At 42.5% G+C, this 19328-nt stretch overlaps 1 protein-coding gene across 3 annotated transcripts in view; it reads left to right on the forward strand.

Moving 5' to 3' along the window:
- me1 (malic enzyme 1, NADP(+)-dependent, cytosolic) overlaps positions 1-19328 on the forward strand; it is a 521038-nt gene that overhangs the window by 469310 nt on the left and 32400 nt on the right. For all 3 annotated transcript variants that reach the window (XM_068026008.1, XM_068026010.1, XM_068026009.1), the window contains exon 12: positions 9319-9492. In XM_068026008.1, the coding sequence (XP_067882109.1) occupies positions 9319-9492 (174 nt within the window). The remainder of the gene's footprint in view (positions 1-9318; positions 9493-19328) is intronic.

The following is a 19328-nucleotide window of genomic DNA, read 5'->3' on the forward strand; positions in this document are numbered from 1 at the left end:
GCATGCCTTATCTGTCTCTGGCTGACTTTACAAATAAAAGGGCTGTAGGTTTGATGAAGATAGTGAAATCTTCAATGTGCTGAAAGTTTAGAAGCATATTGAATTTCTCAATTTCTGTAGACTGCATTTAGCAAAATGTCTGTGACACTTGGCTGAAATGTTGTGTAGGATTAGAAAGAATCAGGAATCTCTTTGTGGGCGATGTTGGCATTTGTCCATTTGCCATGTCACAATGTTGAAATCTATCCCTCTAACTGTAGACCAACAAAAATTTTGTCACAAAAGCACATTTTCTGGCTTCCTTAAGATAAAAATCTCTCGTGTTATGCAATAGAGCTGTGCACACAGCACTGAGAGAACCTGTTGAATGGAGTGGTGACAGGAATTAGGTGCTGAGGGAAAGGAGATGCAAAGTACTTCAATTTTAATAGCCACCAGGAAATAAGAAAATATAAAAATCAGAGCAATTAAAATGAAGTAAGTAGCGGATACTAACATTAAATGGATCTGAATTACACTACGTACATATCTGGTATATGTAAATAATTGAATAAATAGGAGGAATGGGGATACTAAACAAAAACCTAAGTAGACAGACTTTTAAGTTAAATGATGAGACAGCTGAGACCCATTGTTTGCCATTCCTATGCTGTGAGAACTCCAGGACTCCTCTTGTGTTCTGGGCAACCGCATGTACAGGAAGTGCCTTCAGTTGCTTGAATTCAAACTGTGTTTCTGAGATTGAGGGGTGGCTGCAATCAGGGCAGGACATACGGGAGGCTAAGAATTTCCTGGTGTGTTCAGTGCATTTCGCTTTATTTTATTTAGAGATACAGCACTGAAACAGGCCCTTTGGCCCACTGAGTCTGTGCCGACCAACAACCACCCATTTATACTAGTCCTACATTAACCCCATATTCTCTACCACATCCCCACCATTCTCCTACCACTTACCTACACTAGGGGCAATTTACAACAGCCAATTTACCTATTAACCTGCAAGTCTTTGGCTGTGGGGCGAAACCAGAGTGCCCAGCAGAAACCCAGGTGATCACTGGGAGAACTTGCAAACTCCACACAGGCAGTACCCAGAATCGAACCTGGGTCGCTGGAGCTATGAGGTTACGGTGCGCGCCACTGTGCCACCCAATGCTACGTGTGTTCTGATACAGAACCTTTAGTTTTGTCATTTTTATTATTTTTGTAACCCCTAGCCTTGTCTGCTGATTTACTCTTAGATTTGTACTCGCTGTCCCTTCCTGTCACGGTCTGCTTATCTTTTCCTATATTAATACCTTTCTCTCTTGCCTTGTCTCTACTCTTTAATTTACCACATCTTCCCAAATTCGATCCCTTGCCCCCACTATTTAGTTTAAAACCCTCTCTACTTCCCTAGTTATGCGGCTCGCTAGAACACTGGTCCCAGCACATTTCAGGTGTAGACCATCTCAACGATATAGCCCTACTTTCCCCAGCACTGGTGCCAGTGCCCCATGAACTGGAACCCACTTCTACCACACCAGTCTTTGAACCGCGCATTCATTTTTCTAATCTTTATTTATCCTACTCCAATTTGCACATGGCTCAGGTAATAATCCAGAGGTTATTTCCTTTGAGGTTCAGCTTAATTTGGTGCCTAGTTCCTCATACTGACTTTGCAGAACCTCATTCCTTGCCGTGCCTTTGTCATTGGTACCTACATGGACCATGATGACTGGATCCTCCCCCTCCCACTGTAAGTTCCTCTCCAGCCCTGAGCAGATGTCCCGAACTCTGGCACCGGGCAGGTAACACACCCTTCTGGACTCGCTCATTGCCGCAGTGAGCAGTGTCAATCCCCCTCACTATACCGTCCCCTACTACCATTACTATTCTCTTAGCTCCCCAACTTGAATGGCTTCCAGTACCATGGTGCCATGGTCAGTCTGGTCCTCCACACCACAGCCCTCACTCTTGTTATTACAAGCCACAAGAACCTTGAACTTGTTGCTCAATTGCAAGGGCTGAGATCCTCCACTCCCACCTTCTCGATCTCCTTACCTGCCTGACTCGCAGTCACCCCCTCCTGTCCCTGACCACTGACCAAAACAGGCGTGTGACTGCCTTCTGGAACAAAGTGTGCAGGTAACTTTCCCCCTCCCTGATGCATCACAGTGTCTGCAGCTGGGCCTCCAGCTCAATGACTCTGAGCTGAAGCTCCTCAAGCCGCAGACACTTACTACAGACACGGTTGCAATGGATTGCCATGGCATCCCGGAACACCCACATACTGCATGACTTATCACCTGTCCTGCCATCTGTATTGTGTTAACTAAATTTAATTTATTTTCCTTAATTTATGTTCCTCTCCTTGCCGTACTCCCTCACTTACCAAAGTTCCTCCTTCACGCTCTGTGCACTCCAGCAGCCCTCAATGCAGACCAGCAGCACCGAGTCCCCTGAATTTATCCTCTTTGAAAGCAATGTCGGCTTTGCTAGAGCTCAGAAACCAGTTTAAGCTAGCTACAGCTACCCAGAGAGCTTGAATACCCCAGTTTAAAACTGTAAGAAAGTTAACTTCCTCTCAACTTACTTTAGTTGATTGTTAATTGTAAACAAAACAACAACTAGACTTTAGATATTAACCCTTAAAGTCCTGTCACTTACCAAACTCCCTTCTTCACACCGTCTGCACTCCAGCAGCACTTCGCAATAATTTAAACATAAATATCTTGACAAAGTTGAAATTTAGTCTTAAAATGTTGAATTATCAGATAATTTGAATTAATTACTTGGTTAGCTCCAGACTGATCGATTATTCCAATGCACTCCTGACTGGACTCCCATATCCTCCCCTCTCCAGACTTGGTCATTCAAATCTCTGCTGCCCGTGTCCTAAGTTGCACTAAGTCTCATTCACCCACCTCCACTGTGCTTGCTGATTTACATTGGCTCCTGGTCAATCACTGTCATGATTTTAAAATTCTTCTTCTTTTCAAATTGCTCCAAGGCCATGTCCTCCCTATCTCTGTAAACTTCAGCTCTGCAAGCCTCCTAGATTCCTGTGCTCTGCCAATTCTAGTATCTTGAACACTCCCAATCTTGATCGATCCAACATTGGCGGCCGTGCCTTCAACTGCCTCGGCCCTAATCTCTGGAATTCCCTTCCTTTATCTCTCCACCTCTCTTTCTCCCTTTCCTCCTTTTAAGATGCTCCTTAAAACCTACCTGACATTTTTTGTCATCTGCCCTAATATCATCTTATGTGGCTCGGTGTCAAATTTTGTTCCATAGCACCTTTTATTATGTTAAAGGCATTATATAAATGCAAGTTGGAATTGAGAGATTGCAAAATATGAAACCAATTATGCTGACACTTTCTGTAAAGGAGCGATAAATGGAAATTGTAGCTGTCAGTACAACATTTTCTCCAACTATATTCCTTTAAAAAGAGTGAGGGAAAAAGCAAGCAAAAACCCAGCTGCACTCAATCAAATTGGGTCATAAAACATTTTTTAAAAATTGTTTTTCTAGCCATAACTTAAGACTTTCATAAAGATTTTTATGATGTCTGCCAAAGGAGAAAACGCATATTTTCAATTTGTGTCCAACTCTTTCAAGCAGTCTTGGTCGGAAAGGGTGTATAACTGCAACTAATTTATCAAACTGATCATCATTTTCCCCAGAGTAAAGGCTAAATCTTTGGATTACACAGTTCTCAGTCCTGCAAAAAAGTGAATCCAGTCAGCGGCTTCTGCATAGGAGGGGACTCTCATTTTGTTACATCGCACATCATTTCAGAAAGCCATTTCTTTGGAGATGTCAGAGTAGATTTTCATCTTCACCATTTGAACAATAACCTGGCAGAGTGAAGTGGATCACCTGCCAATTGTAAAAGCTCCCTGATTTTCATTCCATTGTAATGAGTGAAATGAAACTCAGGTGGTTTCTACAATGGGCAAGTGAACTGCTGCACTAGCCTGGTAGGAAAGTACGTAGAGCTGCAATTAATTTATCAAACTGTTGGCAGTTTTCTCCAGATGGTGAAAATCTCCCCATTGTGTAATAGATGTCATAATAACTTGCTATTGATGAGCGTGCATCAGTCATGCAAACAGCAAAAAATATAAGTTGCAAAAGAATTCAGTGCAGTGTAGTACGGAAAACCAGGTTCATCTCCAAGATTTGACTTGCCAATCATAATCATGGTCATAAACTAGAGTGGAAATTTGGCATCAAAACCTTCGTTTAATTTTTCTGCACAGGAGATTCAGCTTTGGTGTTCAAAGAGATGGCCCTTAAACCCTCATAAGGACCATACAAAGTTGATTGACACATTAGATGCCAATGCTTTATGCATTCTTTCAACCTTTCTTGAATGAAATAGTGATACGCATCAGATAAGAAATGCAGGAACGCCATCAGAACTTTGATCCAGGAGTTTATATCCTGAATTTGTAAATCCCTGCATAGTGCATGATGCCTATTCATATTAAGATGTTGCACTGAATCAAATCTACCATCAACATGTTCAGTTAATGGGTTTGTGCATAGCTAGCGATGAGAATCAAAACGGTTTGCTGAAGACGGGAAAAAAACAATTCAGTTTGTGTCACAAATATTTGAGAAAGACATTGAGCGATTGACTGAAATCAGAATCTTACCCCTCAATATATTCAATCCACTACACAAATAGTAATGTTTCAGGAAACAAAAATGTTGCTTTTTAACATCATCTTTATATGAATGTCTCTAAAATGCTGCTTCAGAAGGGAAATGAGCTTTTCATAACTTGCCATTGGTGAGTATGCATCAGTGCTGATCTTCCTTTCTTGGTGCCACTGTCTTCAGCTCTCGATCGTCCTGTCAGGGCTCTTGATTGTGAGATGGGCACATGCCTGAAGCACTTTTAATTCCACTCTTGGGCATAGGAAAATAGCCTAGAGGAAGCCCTGACTCTGCCTCGGTCTTTAAGACCTTCCGTCTTAAAGGACTTGCCCACAAGTGGAAACTGCTGATCTGTGTCTACTCTTATAAAGATGCTTCTATATAGTTTTTTTCTAATTGGATTCATTGCGAGGCTAAAGATTTCATAAATTATGGACTTTGCTTTGTTGTTGACAGTTCACTGAAAGGACTGAGATGTTGTTTGAAAACAGCCTTTGCTTGGAATCATGTGCTTTGGGCTCAGTAAACAACAGAAACCTTGGTGACCTGGGCAAGATGTTTATAAAGAAGCCACATGTTGAGCTTTATGGAGGTCATGAGGTTGACTCTGTTTTGGGTTTGAATATTGTTTTCAAGTCAGTTGGGATGTGAACTGTTTTCAAGACAGTTGGAGACCAACGTGCCAAGGAAATAACACCCTGCTCACCATTTCTCTACCTCTTTGAAGAAACCCTGCAAAAATTCAGTGTGGGAGAGCTAAAATCCCTGGTGCTGCATCTCCTGAGAAGCTGGAAAAAGCTTCCAGATTAATTCCCAACGCCACCTGAAAAGAACTGCTTTTGAAAAGATCCCAGTGACTCATCCCCGTATAACCAGACGCCAGACTAAAAGGGACAATGACTTCCTTCCATATCTCCTCTTTGTTCAAGAATTTGCAAGTATTTGGCTAAAATATTTTTTCTTATTTTATAACCAACCTCTGCAGAAAGAATTTCTGTATTTTTTTTGTGTGTGTGGGGAATTTAAAAAGGGAACTTTCATATTTCAATCTGTGTGCTTGCTTCGTTACTGGATAAGTTTGATACACTGATAATTTTGTTGTTTATTAAAGAAACCTGGTTGGTGTATTTTATTCTGGGATAAAGAATAGAGCATTTGATTGACTGAATCAGTAACTGGGTAAACATTTTTTAAATACATGTGACCTGCGGAGCAGTGGGACTAGAAAAGACAGTGCGCTCCTCCCACCTCAGTTGTAACACTACCCTATCATAATTATAAAGATCTCCATTAGGTAACCCCTCAGCTTTCCCTTTTTCTTGAAGGCCCAGCCTGTTCAGTCTGACCTGATGGATGGTGAAAGGCAAACTAAATGGGCCTTGCTCTTTTTTTCATCTAGCAATTCCAATGTTTGCCTATCACCATCCACCAGGTAAGATGTCATCCCCTGTGAATGTTCTTGCTGCTATGACACAGCAGGGATGGCAACAACACCCCAAGTAATAGTTTTGATACTACTGCAGTTTGCCTTGCAGGGTGCTGTTAAGAGAGCGGCACTAAGGTACCAAATTGTCTGCCTGCCTCTCATACGTTTTTTTAGTTCGGCTTCCATATGGTCAAACAGCACTGGCACCTGAATTGGGCAGGGGCTACTTATAGATGCAAATTGGAGTCCTACTCCAGTTGTTCTATTTCTTCTTTGATTACTTCCCATTCTTCCATTTTGCCAGGCAGTGGGCAGCCTTAATTGCCTTAAAGGAACCATTGGAGGCTGCCACAGGAACATTTTGGGACTTGCTGTGGGATTGGGACTCCAAAAATATTGCTGCTGCATGAGCCCATAGTAATTTTATGGAACTACTTCATCCAGTGGTCCCTTTAAGAACTGATGGTTAGGCTCTCCACCAGCTAGTACAAATGGACATTTCACACCATCAGTCAGGGCAGATGAAGCCCCTCTGATCACCAGTCTCAATCGTCCACAGATCTGGAAGGGACACAGGAACTAGCTGCTCTCTCCTCTCAGCCTGCTTTCAGTGCTAATGCCAGGTGTTGTGTAGGAAGCAATGTTTGCCATTGGCACTGGGTGAGGTGATGAAAGGAAAGTAGGGTGACCAGTCGGCCGTGTTAGCAGCCAGACTTTGGAAGGAATAAATGACAATAGAGAAAAGGAAAACGGATGGTAATAAAGGGGAAGAGAAAGGGGAGCGAATATGGGAGTGTTACTTTGGAGGAAATCATGACGCACTTTCCACATGAAGGGTAGTGGAGATCAGGAAGTCTCTCCCTAAAAGACTGTGAATGCTGGGTTTAATTAAAACTTTAAAGAATGAGATTGATAGATTTTTGTTATGTAATGGTATCAAAGGCAGGTACATGAAGCTGATGAACAACCATAATCTTATTGAATGGCGGAACAGGCTTGAAGGGATGAATATGTTACTCTTGTTCCTATATGAAGAGGGAGAAAATGGGACTGGGAATTGGGAGGCAGAGACACAGAAGAAGGAGGCCAGCTTAACTGGGTTGGAGGGGGAGGAAGTGTTTGATTTAATAGGTGACATGAGCGTGAGTCTGAATTGGGAGGGTTGGACGAGAAGGAATTTTCCTTGTCATTTGGCTGTGGAGGGAGTAAAGTGTATTTGAGCTGAAAAGCTGATGTTGAAGGTGGAACAATTGCAGTCAAGGTAACGTTTGATTGATCTGTTTGATCTGGTAAAAGCCCAGATAACACTTTATATATTTTTTTTTTAAAAAAAGGAAAAACAATTTTCAATTAGCAGATTCTTAAAGTGCCTAAAATGAACCGGAATGCTTAATGTTTCATGTAAAATGCCAACATTTTCTGTGGGAGCATGTCCCCAGACCCCTTTAGAAATGCATCAGAAATTTTGTGCTTCGACATTACATTTCCCCTTTCAAGTTTTTTCCTCCAGTACAAATGAAATAATGTTGCATATTCCACAATTTAACTTAAAAAGTTTGTGTATAAGTACACGTTTACACATGTCAGGGCTAATCTGGAGTAGCCAGATTTTTGATGGCTGCATCTTTCTTTTTTAACCTATTGGTCAACTTCTGCTTGATTGCTGGTTTGACATATATGCTACAGCATTAAGCTGTCACAGGAAGGAGTATCATTTTAAAGACCTTGCAGGACTATGAATAAAACAACACTTAAGTTCATCTGTAAAAGAGAAAGCAATGTTTGTATCTTACAAAAATTTATTAAGCTGAATATTCCGTTGCTTATTTTAAGTGACAGATATTTGCTGTTATGGTAGATTTTCTTTTAAAGTTTGGCTGAAATCTGTTTTGCAATTTTCTACATTAGAGCAGCAGAAACAATGTTTTATATCAGAGCAAAAAAGATTTCCTCATGGTAAAAGGAGTCACCTGAACTTACAGAACATATGATTCTGAAAGTTAGTGGAAAAAGTTGGCTTGAGTATTCAGTAGGGAAATGCTATTTATACTTGTGATAATTGCTTTAACATGAATGAATGAAGGAAAATATATCTAATAATGCCTGAAATTAAATCACAGATACAATTTAGTTAAAATGGGACTTCTGGGCACCTCTGTACCTGGCTACAAGTACCATTTTCAATTGATCAAGCATAAAAGCTGGTTGATGCCCTTCATGACTAGCATGGGATGCTCTGGAACTTTTTATTCTGCTAGAGTGTAACTTTTCTGAACTTTGTGTTTGAATTAGAAGCTCCCCATTAGATTTACTTCTAATGCTGTGAGGGTCTGAATGTGTCTGTGAGAAGCTGAATAGTGGGCTCCTTGCAATAGCTGTTGCAGAGTTTGAGAGTTCACACAGGGATTGGAATGTTTATGGTTTTAGCAGACTGAATTGCAAGCAATCACTGACACATATCTGGACATCTCCTGTCTCAGCATTAATTTCCATGACAACAGTCTTTAAAGACTACTGTACTGAAATTTAAGGCTGGTGGAAAGAGTGAAAAGTCCCAGTTCTGTCAGCAAGTTGGCATCGAACTCAAGTTATGCTGTAATCTACCCCATTTATTCATTGAATTCTGTCAGGGAGGTAATGGTTGGAATTTTCTGTTCCCTCACCACCCTGCCCCACCCCTCCTCCACAAGTGCATCTAGTGGGCATCTCTGGTAAAGTTCTGGGGTAACTGGGAATTGCGCAGTCTATAAACCTCAGTGGACTTCATGCCAGGGAGGTGTTGAGCCACCCGAACCTTCACCAGCGAAAAGTAATTGGTCCCTCTGTGATTAATTATCTTCCCCAAGATATCAACTTATTCCATTGGAAGCAGATGTTGAGAAAAGGAAAATGTTCTTTGGGACCTCCTTGAAGCTTCTTTCTGCTATGGGAACTACATGACACCTCTCTGACATTCCAGCTGGGATATCAGAGACACTGCTCCAGCACCCCAGCCATGCAGTTGACTCCATGCTGGGATTTGGGATAGGGTTGCTGGCTTGGGACTACAGTGGCTGCGAAAACCCACATTTATGTGAACGCTCAAATTTTGGGGACTAGATGTCTGAAAGAGTTAGTCCGACAATTACTCACATGCATCTTGTTTCTCAGCTCTGAGGTTTCTTTGTTTAATAATGTGAAATGTGATCCTACCTCAGGCGTTTAATTTCTAAACTATTTTTTTCTTTCCATTTTTTCTGTTGCAGGGCCAAGCTATATTTGCAAGTGGAAGTCCATTTGACCCAGTTACAATGGAAGATGGACGTGTGCTGTATCCTGGCCAGGGTAACAATGCTTATGTTTTCCCAGGAGTTGCACTTGGGGTCATAGCCTGTGGTGTGAGACACATCCACGAAGAAATTTTTCTTATTGCAGCGGAGGTAATGTGTGTGTTCATTACTCTGATTTCCCATGTTCTGGCTGTTTATAGAACTTGACTCAGTGCTGTGGAGATGCCAAAATAATTAATGACAAAAGGTGATTGGTTTGTTGCATGTACACACTATCCCCAATACAGCATGTTTGCACTTTATTCCATTATTGTGGAACACTTTTTTTAATGAACTGCATTCCTTAATTTCAATAAGTCTAATATTGTAATTGTACCTGCTTTCCCATGTATTTTAAGTAGGTATCCTTAATTTCAAAGTGTAGCATTTCTAATTAAAATGTTTAAGGTCACATTTTGATCATGGACCAGCAGACTAGAACTATATGTTTCCAAGCCATTTGCAATCTGATTTTTTTTCGATTGCATGCCACGTGGTACAGCAACATAATTGATGGGTTCACTGCTGCATCTGGCACTCTGGCTGACCCAGAGTTTTATTCCAAATGGAATAAGGGTATGTGAGAAAATAATTTCAGCTTAAAAAGGCATGCAGCTCCTTGTACCTGCAAGATAAAGTGCGTAATGTAAGATGCCTTATTATTTCATCCTGTTTCCATATGGTATTGTATTTATTTAATACTTCATGTCTGTGGTTAAGAACAGATTGTGATACTGATGATGAGAAACACAGCAACAGTTTCACAAATATGCTTTTCTTTCTAATTTGAAATAACTTGGATGATTTCAAATAGTATTTACTCCCACCACATTTATTATCTAGTAATGAGTGAGGTATTTATCTTTTTAACTTGGTGTAATGCACTTATGAAGCCGTTACTTCATACTTTAGCACAAGTAATATTGTGTCTTTTTCAGTGCCTGTGTACAAATGGCACAGTACAGTATCTGAATTGCTTCACTTTAAAGGCAGCTTCTTCCAAAATAAACATCGAGCTAATTCTACACAAACACTACACCATGGCATGGTTCCACAGTAAATTGTTTGAAGTTTCCCCAGGCCTTTGGTGAATTGTATCATGATATTTAAGGGCCACAAGTTCAATATTTCCAAAGCTGGGGTTTGATGATAGGGTGTCAGTCTTTCCAGCCACCCAGATAACATGAGCGTTTGGGGAGCTTGGTGGGACAGACTTGATTTAACGACTCATTTTTGAGTGTTTCCTGTTTTATTTCTTCTTCGTTTATGTGCCTGTTATTAGGACTGCTTCCTTTCACACTCTCAGGCAGAGAAACTGGGGAATACAGTTAGGAAAGGAGTTGTCCAGGTTTAAATATTTTCTTACCTGAAAAGTGAGGGGGAGTAGCACTGATGGGAGGCAAAAACATGGGCTGTTTGGGAGAAAAGCATATGCTTTGGGCAGGAAGGTGAAAATGCAAAAGTCCATACATAGGGGGAAAGGCCAAAAGCAGACTAGAGCAGCCAGGAAGGGAAAATAATAGTAAATGCAGTTGTTTTATTGCTTTGAATTTTTCCAATAATTTAAATGCTATAAGTTAAGATAATGCCTCTTGTTAACAGGGGTACATATATTGAAGTCTTGCACCTGAGGGCTTCAGTCAAATCTCGTGTCTGTGCCTGGTGTGCAGAGAATAGTTGCAACTACTATATTTGTCACATGCCGTGCACTTGGAGACCGGAGTGTTGCCTACCACTACAACGGGAGATTGTATTTGAAACCAAGAACATAATTTGTGAATAAAAGTTGAAATATTAATTGATGGCATTTGTTAGTTAAGCTAAGTCATGTGAAGCTGACTTTGCGCATGCCACCTATCAGTGTTTGGTCCATATTTGTGTTCGACATGAACAAGTCTCCCCCGCACCCTCGCTTTCCCTGCCCCCACACTCCCCATCACCACTACCACAACTCCCTCCCCACACCGCCCCCTCAAAACCATTTTAGGTTTTGCTGAAGCTGTAAAAATGATTTAAATCATTCCCAGGGATTAGGAATTCCCACCCATGGGTATGCAGCCAAGTTCAATCATTTAACTATTTACAGCAATAGCAGCAACAGAACTGTACAAGTGTTATAGAGCATTTTTTTTTTAGAAAAGGGACATTTCCAAGTGAGTAAGATGTATTTTTGTTGGTATTGTTCCTGAGTGAGTTTTGCTAGAAGAAGCTGGGGCTAATGGTGGGGACGGGAATGGGTGAGAGGAAGGTTGACAAAAGTGTATTGTTATAACCAGGTGAGAAAGGGGTTTAGGGTTCCCTCTCAGCCTTCACCTGGTTTTACCATAACAGGGTTTAATTTTAAACACACCATTTTTTAGCTCCCCCTTAGTGAATCCTTGTTCACTAACTTCCAATTATAAGGCAAAGAAACTAGCCCAACAGGTTTTCTTGGGTTTAAAGAAAAAAGGTTGAATTTTATTAAAATTGAATTCTAATTTGGTTATCGCCCACACTAGCCTGCATAAGCGATACACACGTGCAGACAAAGACAGAAAAGAGCAGAAGAAATAAAGTGGAAATGTTTGAGGCAATATCTGAAGATGGTTTTGGTAACTGTTCTTCGAACTCTCTGTAAAGTCCTTGATTGTAGGTAGGTCTTGATTTTCGTTAGGGCCCAGTATTCTTCTTAAACCTTGTTCGATGTAGAAGACTTTTCTTTCTTGAAGTTCATGTGTCCTCAGTGGGTCCAGAAGCTTGTAAGAAAGAAATGGGAGCAGACAGGAGAGATCTTCTCAGTCCAGGAGCAAAACAATCTTTGAGTTCAAACTCTTTGGCAACCTGGGTTTTTACTGAATTGTACAATCAGGTTAGTCATGTGACTAGTTGGTCTGACCATGTCTGTTTGTGGATTCTCTTGTCTTAGCCAACCCTGGACTGTCTCTTGTTACTCACAATACCTGGTGCTCAAAGTCCATTTTGGATTAAATTGGAGCAGGGACTACCCCCTTTGGCCCTACAAGCACTGTCTGTTAGTATGCAAATATTGTTTCCAGCCATGGTTGAACTGTTTAACAAGTCCTTTCTTCACTCCAGTAACAGATTAAAATCAATGTTCATATGACAAAATTAATATGCCTCATTCTTGGCAGAAGGAGGGGGAGGTCTGCATAACAGTATATAAAGGAAAGGAGACTGCTAGCAGGAATGACAGGAGAATAGAGAGGGAAGAAAGAAAAGAATAGCCAGTGTAATCTGGAATTCAAAAAGGAAGGTGAGTGGCAGGATGAACGGGAGGGGATTGGGAATGTAAGCATGAACTAAGGGAGGGGGCAGGGAAAGAGAACAATGAGTGTGCCAACTTGAACTGATTAGGCCAGAGGAACAAAGGAAAGTACAGACAGGAGCTAGCACCAGTTGGGGTGGAAAGGCAGAACAGGAAAATGAAGTGCCAGCATGAACTTGGAAGTGAAACAGAGGACAGAGTGTCAGCGTGAACTGGGGAGAAGGGAAAGAGAGGTAGAGCACCAGCATGAACAGGGGTGTGGTAGGAAAGGAAAGTGCTGGAACAAGCTAAGGGTCAGTGCTGGGGCAGAAAGTGAGCATTTGTGTGCACTGGGAAGGGGAAAGAGTGTAGAGAATGCTAGTAGGAACTGCCGGGAGGTAAAGAATATGCTGGCATAAACTAGAGGCAGGGTGGAGGTTTGAGGACCACTTGCTTTAATGGAGAATGGGGTGGAGGGTGGTAGAATGTGGCTACGCTGAACTGGGTGAGGGGGTTGGTGAGGGCAAAAGACAGTTCACACTGACCTGGGTGAGATGAGCAGAGGGTATAGGTGGAAGAAGAGGGCCACACTGAACTGTGTGGGGGGCAGGGAGGGGAGGTAAGGTGGAGGGTAGAACTGGACTAAGGAGTGCAAGGTGGAATTGAGAGAAGTGGGTGAATGGGATGGAGATCTGAGAAGGTTGTGTATCTGAAATGTGAACTAGTGGTGGGGATAGAATGTTTTTTGGGGGGGTGGGAGGGTTTACTGCTGTTTATAGCTTTTAGGGAAATAATGGTTTGGTTGGTTTGTTGCAGTTTAAAATTAATGAATATGTATCATATTTTTAATGCAACAAAAAAAATCAATTTTCTGGAAAGTGTGCAGCAACAGTTGGGTTGTGGCCAGCATTTGAAAAGAGTGACCATAATTCTAAACTCTAAAATATAAAGAAAAAATAATTAATTTTCATGTGGCAGATTAATTTTCAATAACTGAGGAAATATCAAAAGCAAAATATGGCAAATGCTGGAAATAGCAACTAAAAACAGAAAATGCCAGAAATACTCAGCAGATTTGGCAGTACCTGTGGAGAGAGAAACAAAAGTTAATGTTTCTGGTCGATGACCCTTGATCAGAACCCTGGATATTTCCAGTATTTTCTGTTTTTATTGAGGAAATATCCCTCTTTTTGGATTTTAAAAGTGCATTGTCCATATTCATTGTGGGATCATACTAGACAATATACCAAATAAAATATGAAAAGTCTCTATTTTCTGGGGGAGGTGGCTATGTTTGCAGACCCTCCTTTTTTTTCAAAAAAATTGATGGGCCTTCAATATTTTCAACCTTTCAGGCACTTATTTCCTCCAATACAAGTGAAACAATGTTGGCTAAACCTGCAGCTTCAGGTACAAGCCTGCTTGTTTCAAAGTGAAAAGTTGAACTCCAAATGCACATTTTTGAGTTGTCAGATTTTTAGGGCTTTTGTTTGTTTTGCATCTCTTGAGCATTGCATGCTAGTTCTCTAAGTTGGCGTGCATGCACATAAAACTTGTTGGAGCAGTTGGATGAAGGGAATCATCCTTAAAATGATTGATATTAAGAGCTGCCAAAATACGTGATGAATTCAAGTATACATTAGCGCAACAATCATGAAACTGTGTATTTTTTTTTATTCATTCACGGGATGTGGGCGATGCTGGCCAGGCCAGCATTTATTGCCCATCCCTAATTGCCCTTGAGAAGGTGGTGGTGAGCTGCCTTCTTGAACCGCTGCAGTCCATGTGGGGTAGGTACACCCACAGTGCTGTCAGGAAGGGAGTTCCAGGATTTTGACCCAGCGACAGTGAAGGAACGGCAATATAGTTCCAAGTCAGGATGGTGTGTGACTTGGAGGGGAACTTGCAGGTGGTGGTGTTCCCATGTATTTGCTGCCCTTGTCCTTCTAGTTGGTAGAGGTCGCGGGTTTGGAAGGTGCTGTCAAAGGAGCCTTGGTGCATTGCTGCAGTGCATCTTGTAGATGGTACACACTGCTGCCACTGTGCGTCAGTGGTGGAGGGAGTGAATGTTTGTAGATGGGGTGCCAATCAAGCGGGCCGCTTTGTCCTGGATGGTGTAGAGCTTCTTGAGTGTTGTTGGAGCTGCACCCATCCAGGCAAGTGGAGAGTATTCCATCACACTCCTGACTTGTGCCTTGTAGATTGTGGACAGGCATTGGGGAGTCAGGAGGTGACTTACTCGCCTCAGGATTCCTAGCCTCTGACCTGCTCTTGTAGCCACGGTATTTATATGGCTACTCCAATTCAGTTTTCGGTCAATGGTAGCCCCTAGGATGTTGATAGTGGGGGATTCAGCAATGGCAATGCCGTTGAATGTCAAGGGGAGATGGTTAGATTCTCTTTTGTTGGAGATGGTCATTGCCCGGCACTTGTGTGGCACGAATGTTACTTGCCACTTATCAGCCCAAGCCTGGATATTGTCCAGGTCTTGCTGCATTTCTACACAGACTGCTTCAGTATCTGAGGAGTTGCGAATGGTGCTGAACATTGTGCAATCATCAGCGAACATCCCCACTTCTGACCTTCTGATTGAAGGAAGGTCATTGATGAAGCAGCTGAAGATGGTTGAATACAACCCCCAGGTGGTAAACTATGTAGCTCCGGGTCATTTGATCTGACCTCAAATTCCAGTTCTGAGCAATCCAAATTTGTCTCTGATGTGAGGTTATTTACTTTGGCGGTAAGGATAGAAAGGCAGAATATTTTTATAAGATGTGAAACTTATAAATGTTGATGTTCGGAGGGACTTGGGCGTACTCTTACAAGGAACACAGGAAGTCAGTCTGCAGGTACAGCAAGCAGTTAGGAAGCCACATACCATCTTGGCCTTCATTGCAAGAGGGTTGAAGTGTAAGAATAAAGAAGTCTTGCTACAATTGTACAGGGCTTTGGTGAGACCAAACTGTGCAATTTAGGTCTTGTCACTCTTATGCATGGAGAAATTATGAACTAAATAATGAACTTTTTTAAAAAAAACGAAAAACGGATACTTTTCTAGAAAAATGAGATGGAATAGAATCAGAGAGTTTGAGGCACAGAAAGAGGCCTCTTGGCCCATTGTGTCTGTGCTGGCCGAAAAATAATCCTCCTATTCTAATCCCACCTTCCAGCATTTGGTCCGTAGCCCTGCAGCTACAGCACTTGTGGTGCATATCCAGACTCCTTTTGAATGAGTTCAGGGTTTCTGCCTCAACTACCCTTTCAGGTAGTGAGTTCCAGACCCCCACCTCACTCTGGTTGAAAACGTTTTTCCTCATCTCCCCTCTAATTTTTCTACCAATCACTTTAAATCTATGCCCCCTAGTCACTGACCTCTCTACTAAGGTGAATAGACCCTTCACCTCCACTCTATCCAGGCCCCTCAAAGTTTTGTACATTTCAATCAGATCTCCCCTCAGCCTTCTCTGTTCTAAGGACAACAACCCCAACCGATCCAATCTTTCCTCATTGCTGCGTTTTTCCAGTCTTGGCTACATCCTGGTAAATCTCCTCTGTACCCTCTCTAGTGCAATTACATCCTTTCTGCAATGAGGTGACCAGAATTGCAAACAGTACTCAAGTTGTGACCTAACCAATGAGTTATACAGTTCCAGCATAACCTCCCTGCTTTTGTATTCTATACCTCGGCTAATAAAGGAAAGGATTCCATATGCCGCCTTAACCACCTTATCAACCTGTCCTGCTACCTTCAGGGATCTGTGGACATTCACTTCAAGGTCCCTTACTTCCTCTACACTTTTCAGCATTTTCCCATTAAACATGTATTCCTTTTGCCTTGTTTGACCTCCCCAAATGCATCATTTCACACTTCTCCAAGTTGAATTCCATTTGCCACTTTTCTGCCCATCTGACCAGACCATCAATATCTTCCTGTAGCTGTCCTCCTCGCTATCTACCACACGGCCAATCTTTGTGTCGTCTGCAAACTTCTTGATCATGCCCCCTACATTTTTGTCTGTATTGTTAATATATACCACAAAAGGCAGGGGGATCATTCACTCTCTCCACCACTGACACACAGTGGCAGTAATGTGTATCATCTACATGATGCACTACAGCAACTCACCAAGCCTCCTTCGACAGCACCTTCCAAACCCACGAGTTCTTCCACCTAGAAGGACAAGGCAGCAGATGCATGGGAACGCCACCACCTGCAAGTTCCCCTCCAAGCTGCACACCATCCTGACTTGGAAAAACATTGCAGTTCCTGAATTCTGAAACTCTCTTCCTAACAACACTATTGATGTACCTACAGCAGATGGACTGCAGCAGTTCAAGAAGGCAGCTCACCACCACCACCTCGAGGGCAATTAGGGATGGGTGACAAATGCTGGCCTTGCCATAGCAGGGCGGCGCAGTGGTTAGCACCGCAGCCTCACAGCTCCAGCGACACGGGTTCAATTCTGGGTACTGCCTGTGTGGAGTTTGCAAGTTCTCCCTGTGTCTGCGTGGGTTTCCTCCGGGTGCTCCGGTTTCCTCCCACATGCCAAAGACTTGCAGGTTGATAGGTAAATTGGCCATTATAAATTGCCCCTAGTATAGATAGGTGGTAGGGAAATATAGGGACAGGTGGGGATGTGGTAGGAATATGGAATTAGTGTAGGATTAGTATAAATGGGTGGTTGATGGTCGGCACAGACTCGGTGGGCCGAAGGGCCTGTTTCAGTGCTGTATCTCGAAATAAAAAAAAATATTGTATAGCCTGATATCTTAAGGGAACTCATCTCCTACAATATTTGTACCCTCTACCGGATAAATCATCAACACTTTTAATTTGTTTTTGATGCCGTGCTATGACTGACACTTGCCATAATAGCAACACAAGAAGCTGGACAAGACAGTGGATTTTTATGTCAGTGATATTAAAAAGTAATGAGAGTCAGATATTTAAACAGTTTCAGTACAAAGGAGGTTAGATTGTAAAAACTGCAGGTAACTTAGTGGCTTTAAACCCCTTTTGTATTATTAATTCATTCATGGATGTGGATTTCACTGGCAAGGCCAGTATTTATTGTCCATCCCCAACTGTTGAACCAAAATGTAAAAAAAAAAAGAAATGAAACTTCACTCTGAGGTGTATTTCAGCTTTAAATAAGCTTCGGGAGAACTGCTGGAAATTGTGCATTTCATATGGGCGAGCTGTCTGCTTCCCGACATGATTGGCAAGGAGCCTGTCGATCATATTGAAACAAGGGCCGGACTTTTATGCCCCCTACAGGAGCGGGCTGGAGGAGGGGGTGCTTAAAATTGAGTGAGAGGCGGGGGATGCCATTCCAGTTTCCTTCCTGCCCCCACTGCAATTTTACAAGCGTTGGGGGCGATGACAAATGGCCCACCTGCCCCAGGCCAATTAATTGCCACTTAAGGGCCTTCTCCTGCCGCCGCTGGAATATTACCAGCGATGGGCGGGTGACTCAGCTCAGAAGGCGTCCCAGTAAGATCTGGCGGCCTGATTGCGGGCTGTGGGGGGACCTTCCTGATTGGGTACCCCATACCCGACGGAGGCCCCTCCCCGTGACACAAGCCATCCCCAGTGCAGCACATCCCCTTCCTCTCTCGAGTGATTTTTCTCCTCCCTGTCCACCTCGCAAGGGCCCAGCCGGTTGTCCCCGCGAGGCCCCACACACTTGCCTTTATTTCGGGGCATTGTCCATTTGCCACCACTCCCAGTGGTGTGGCAGGGACTGAAGAGCTGCCAGCCCGCTGATTGGCCAGCAGCTCTTGGAGGGGGGACTTCCTGCATCAGAGGGCGGAAGTCGCGCCCGAGGCCAATCAAGGGCCAGGGCCACGTAAAATCATAGCCTGGCTTCCAGGCCTGGTGGAGGTGACCTCACCATCAACTTTTTTCAGCCGGTAGGCGGGGCCTCCGGCCCAACGTAAATTTCCAGCCAAGGTCTGTGTTTAAATTCACCTGAGCCTCATTCCTGTGATGTCATGGGGTTTCCTGCTCACCCTGCCTCTGCCCACCCGCCTGATTTCTGAATCCAGTTAAAATTAGTGCTCCCATCTTGGAATTACCATTTTGACAACCATTTTTTTTTTAGTCAAACCTAATTATCAAGCATTTCATGACGGTGAATGTCTCTATTTCTTTGAAGTTTCTACTGATACTACTGTGTTGGGCAATGAATTGGAGGGAGGATGATACTTACAGAAGGATTCCAGCAGACTGCTTGCTGAGTAAAAAGACTATTTAAATCAACATCACAGCAAACTGTCTATAAAGTCTGAGGAAAAACATTTTCTATGAAATACAGCAAACTGAACTCATGACTGAAACTGCAGCCTATTCTCCCAACAGAAGGGTGATTTCTCCAGCAAAAGACAGTGAATTATATAGAAAGATAATATAACTATCTTTCTATATATGTAAAAGGAAATCCCAGTCACTTCACAGCAATGTGGTCTCTCGGTGTGATTTATGGGGGAATTATCCAATCATTTCCATTTTGGTTGAGTGTAGTGGTGTCACTATATGCAGTCTATTTCTTGGGGTTGTGTTGAGAGAAAGGAAATCAATCTATCACACAATGTAACACATTGTTTTGGGTTTCTCATGAAGCAGTGTTAATTGTGGCTATGGATGAGGGAACATGTAGATTCCAGAAAAACTTTTATATTTTATATTTCTGTGGAACTATTC

This window comes from Heterodontus francisci, chromosome 3 (genome assembly GCF_036365525.1).
Source record: "Heterodontus francisci isolate sHetFra1 chromosome 3, sHetFra1.hap1, whole genome shotgun sequence".
Classification (NCBI taxonomy): domain Eukaryota; kingdom Metazoa; phylum Chordata; class Chondrichthyes; order Heterodontiformes; family Heterodontidae; genus Heterodontus; species Heterodontus francisci.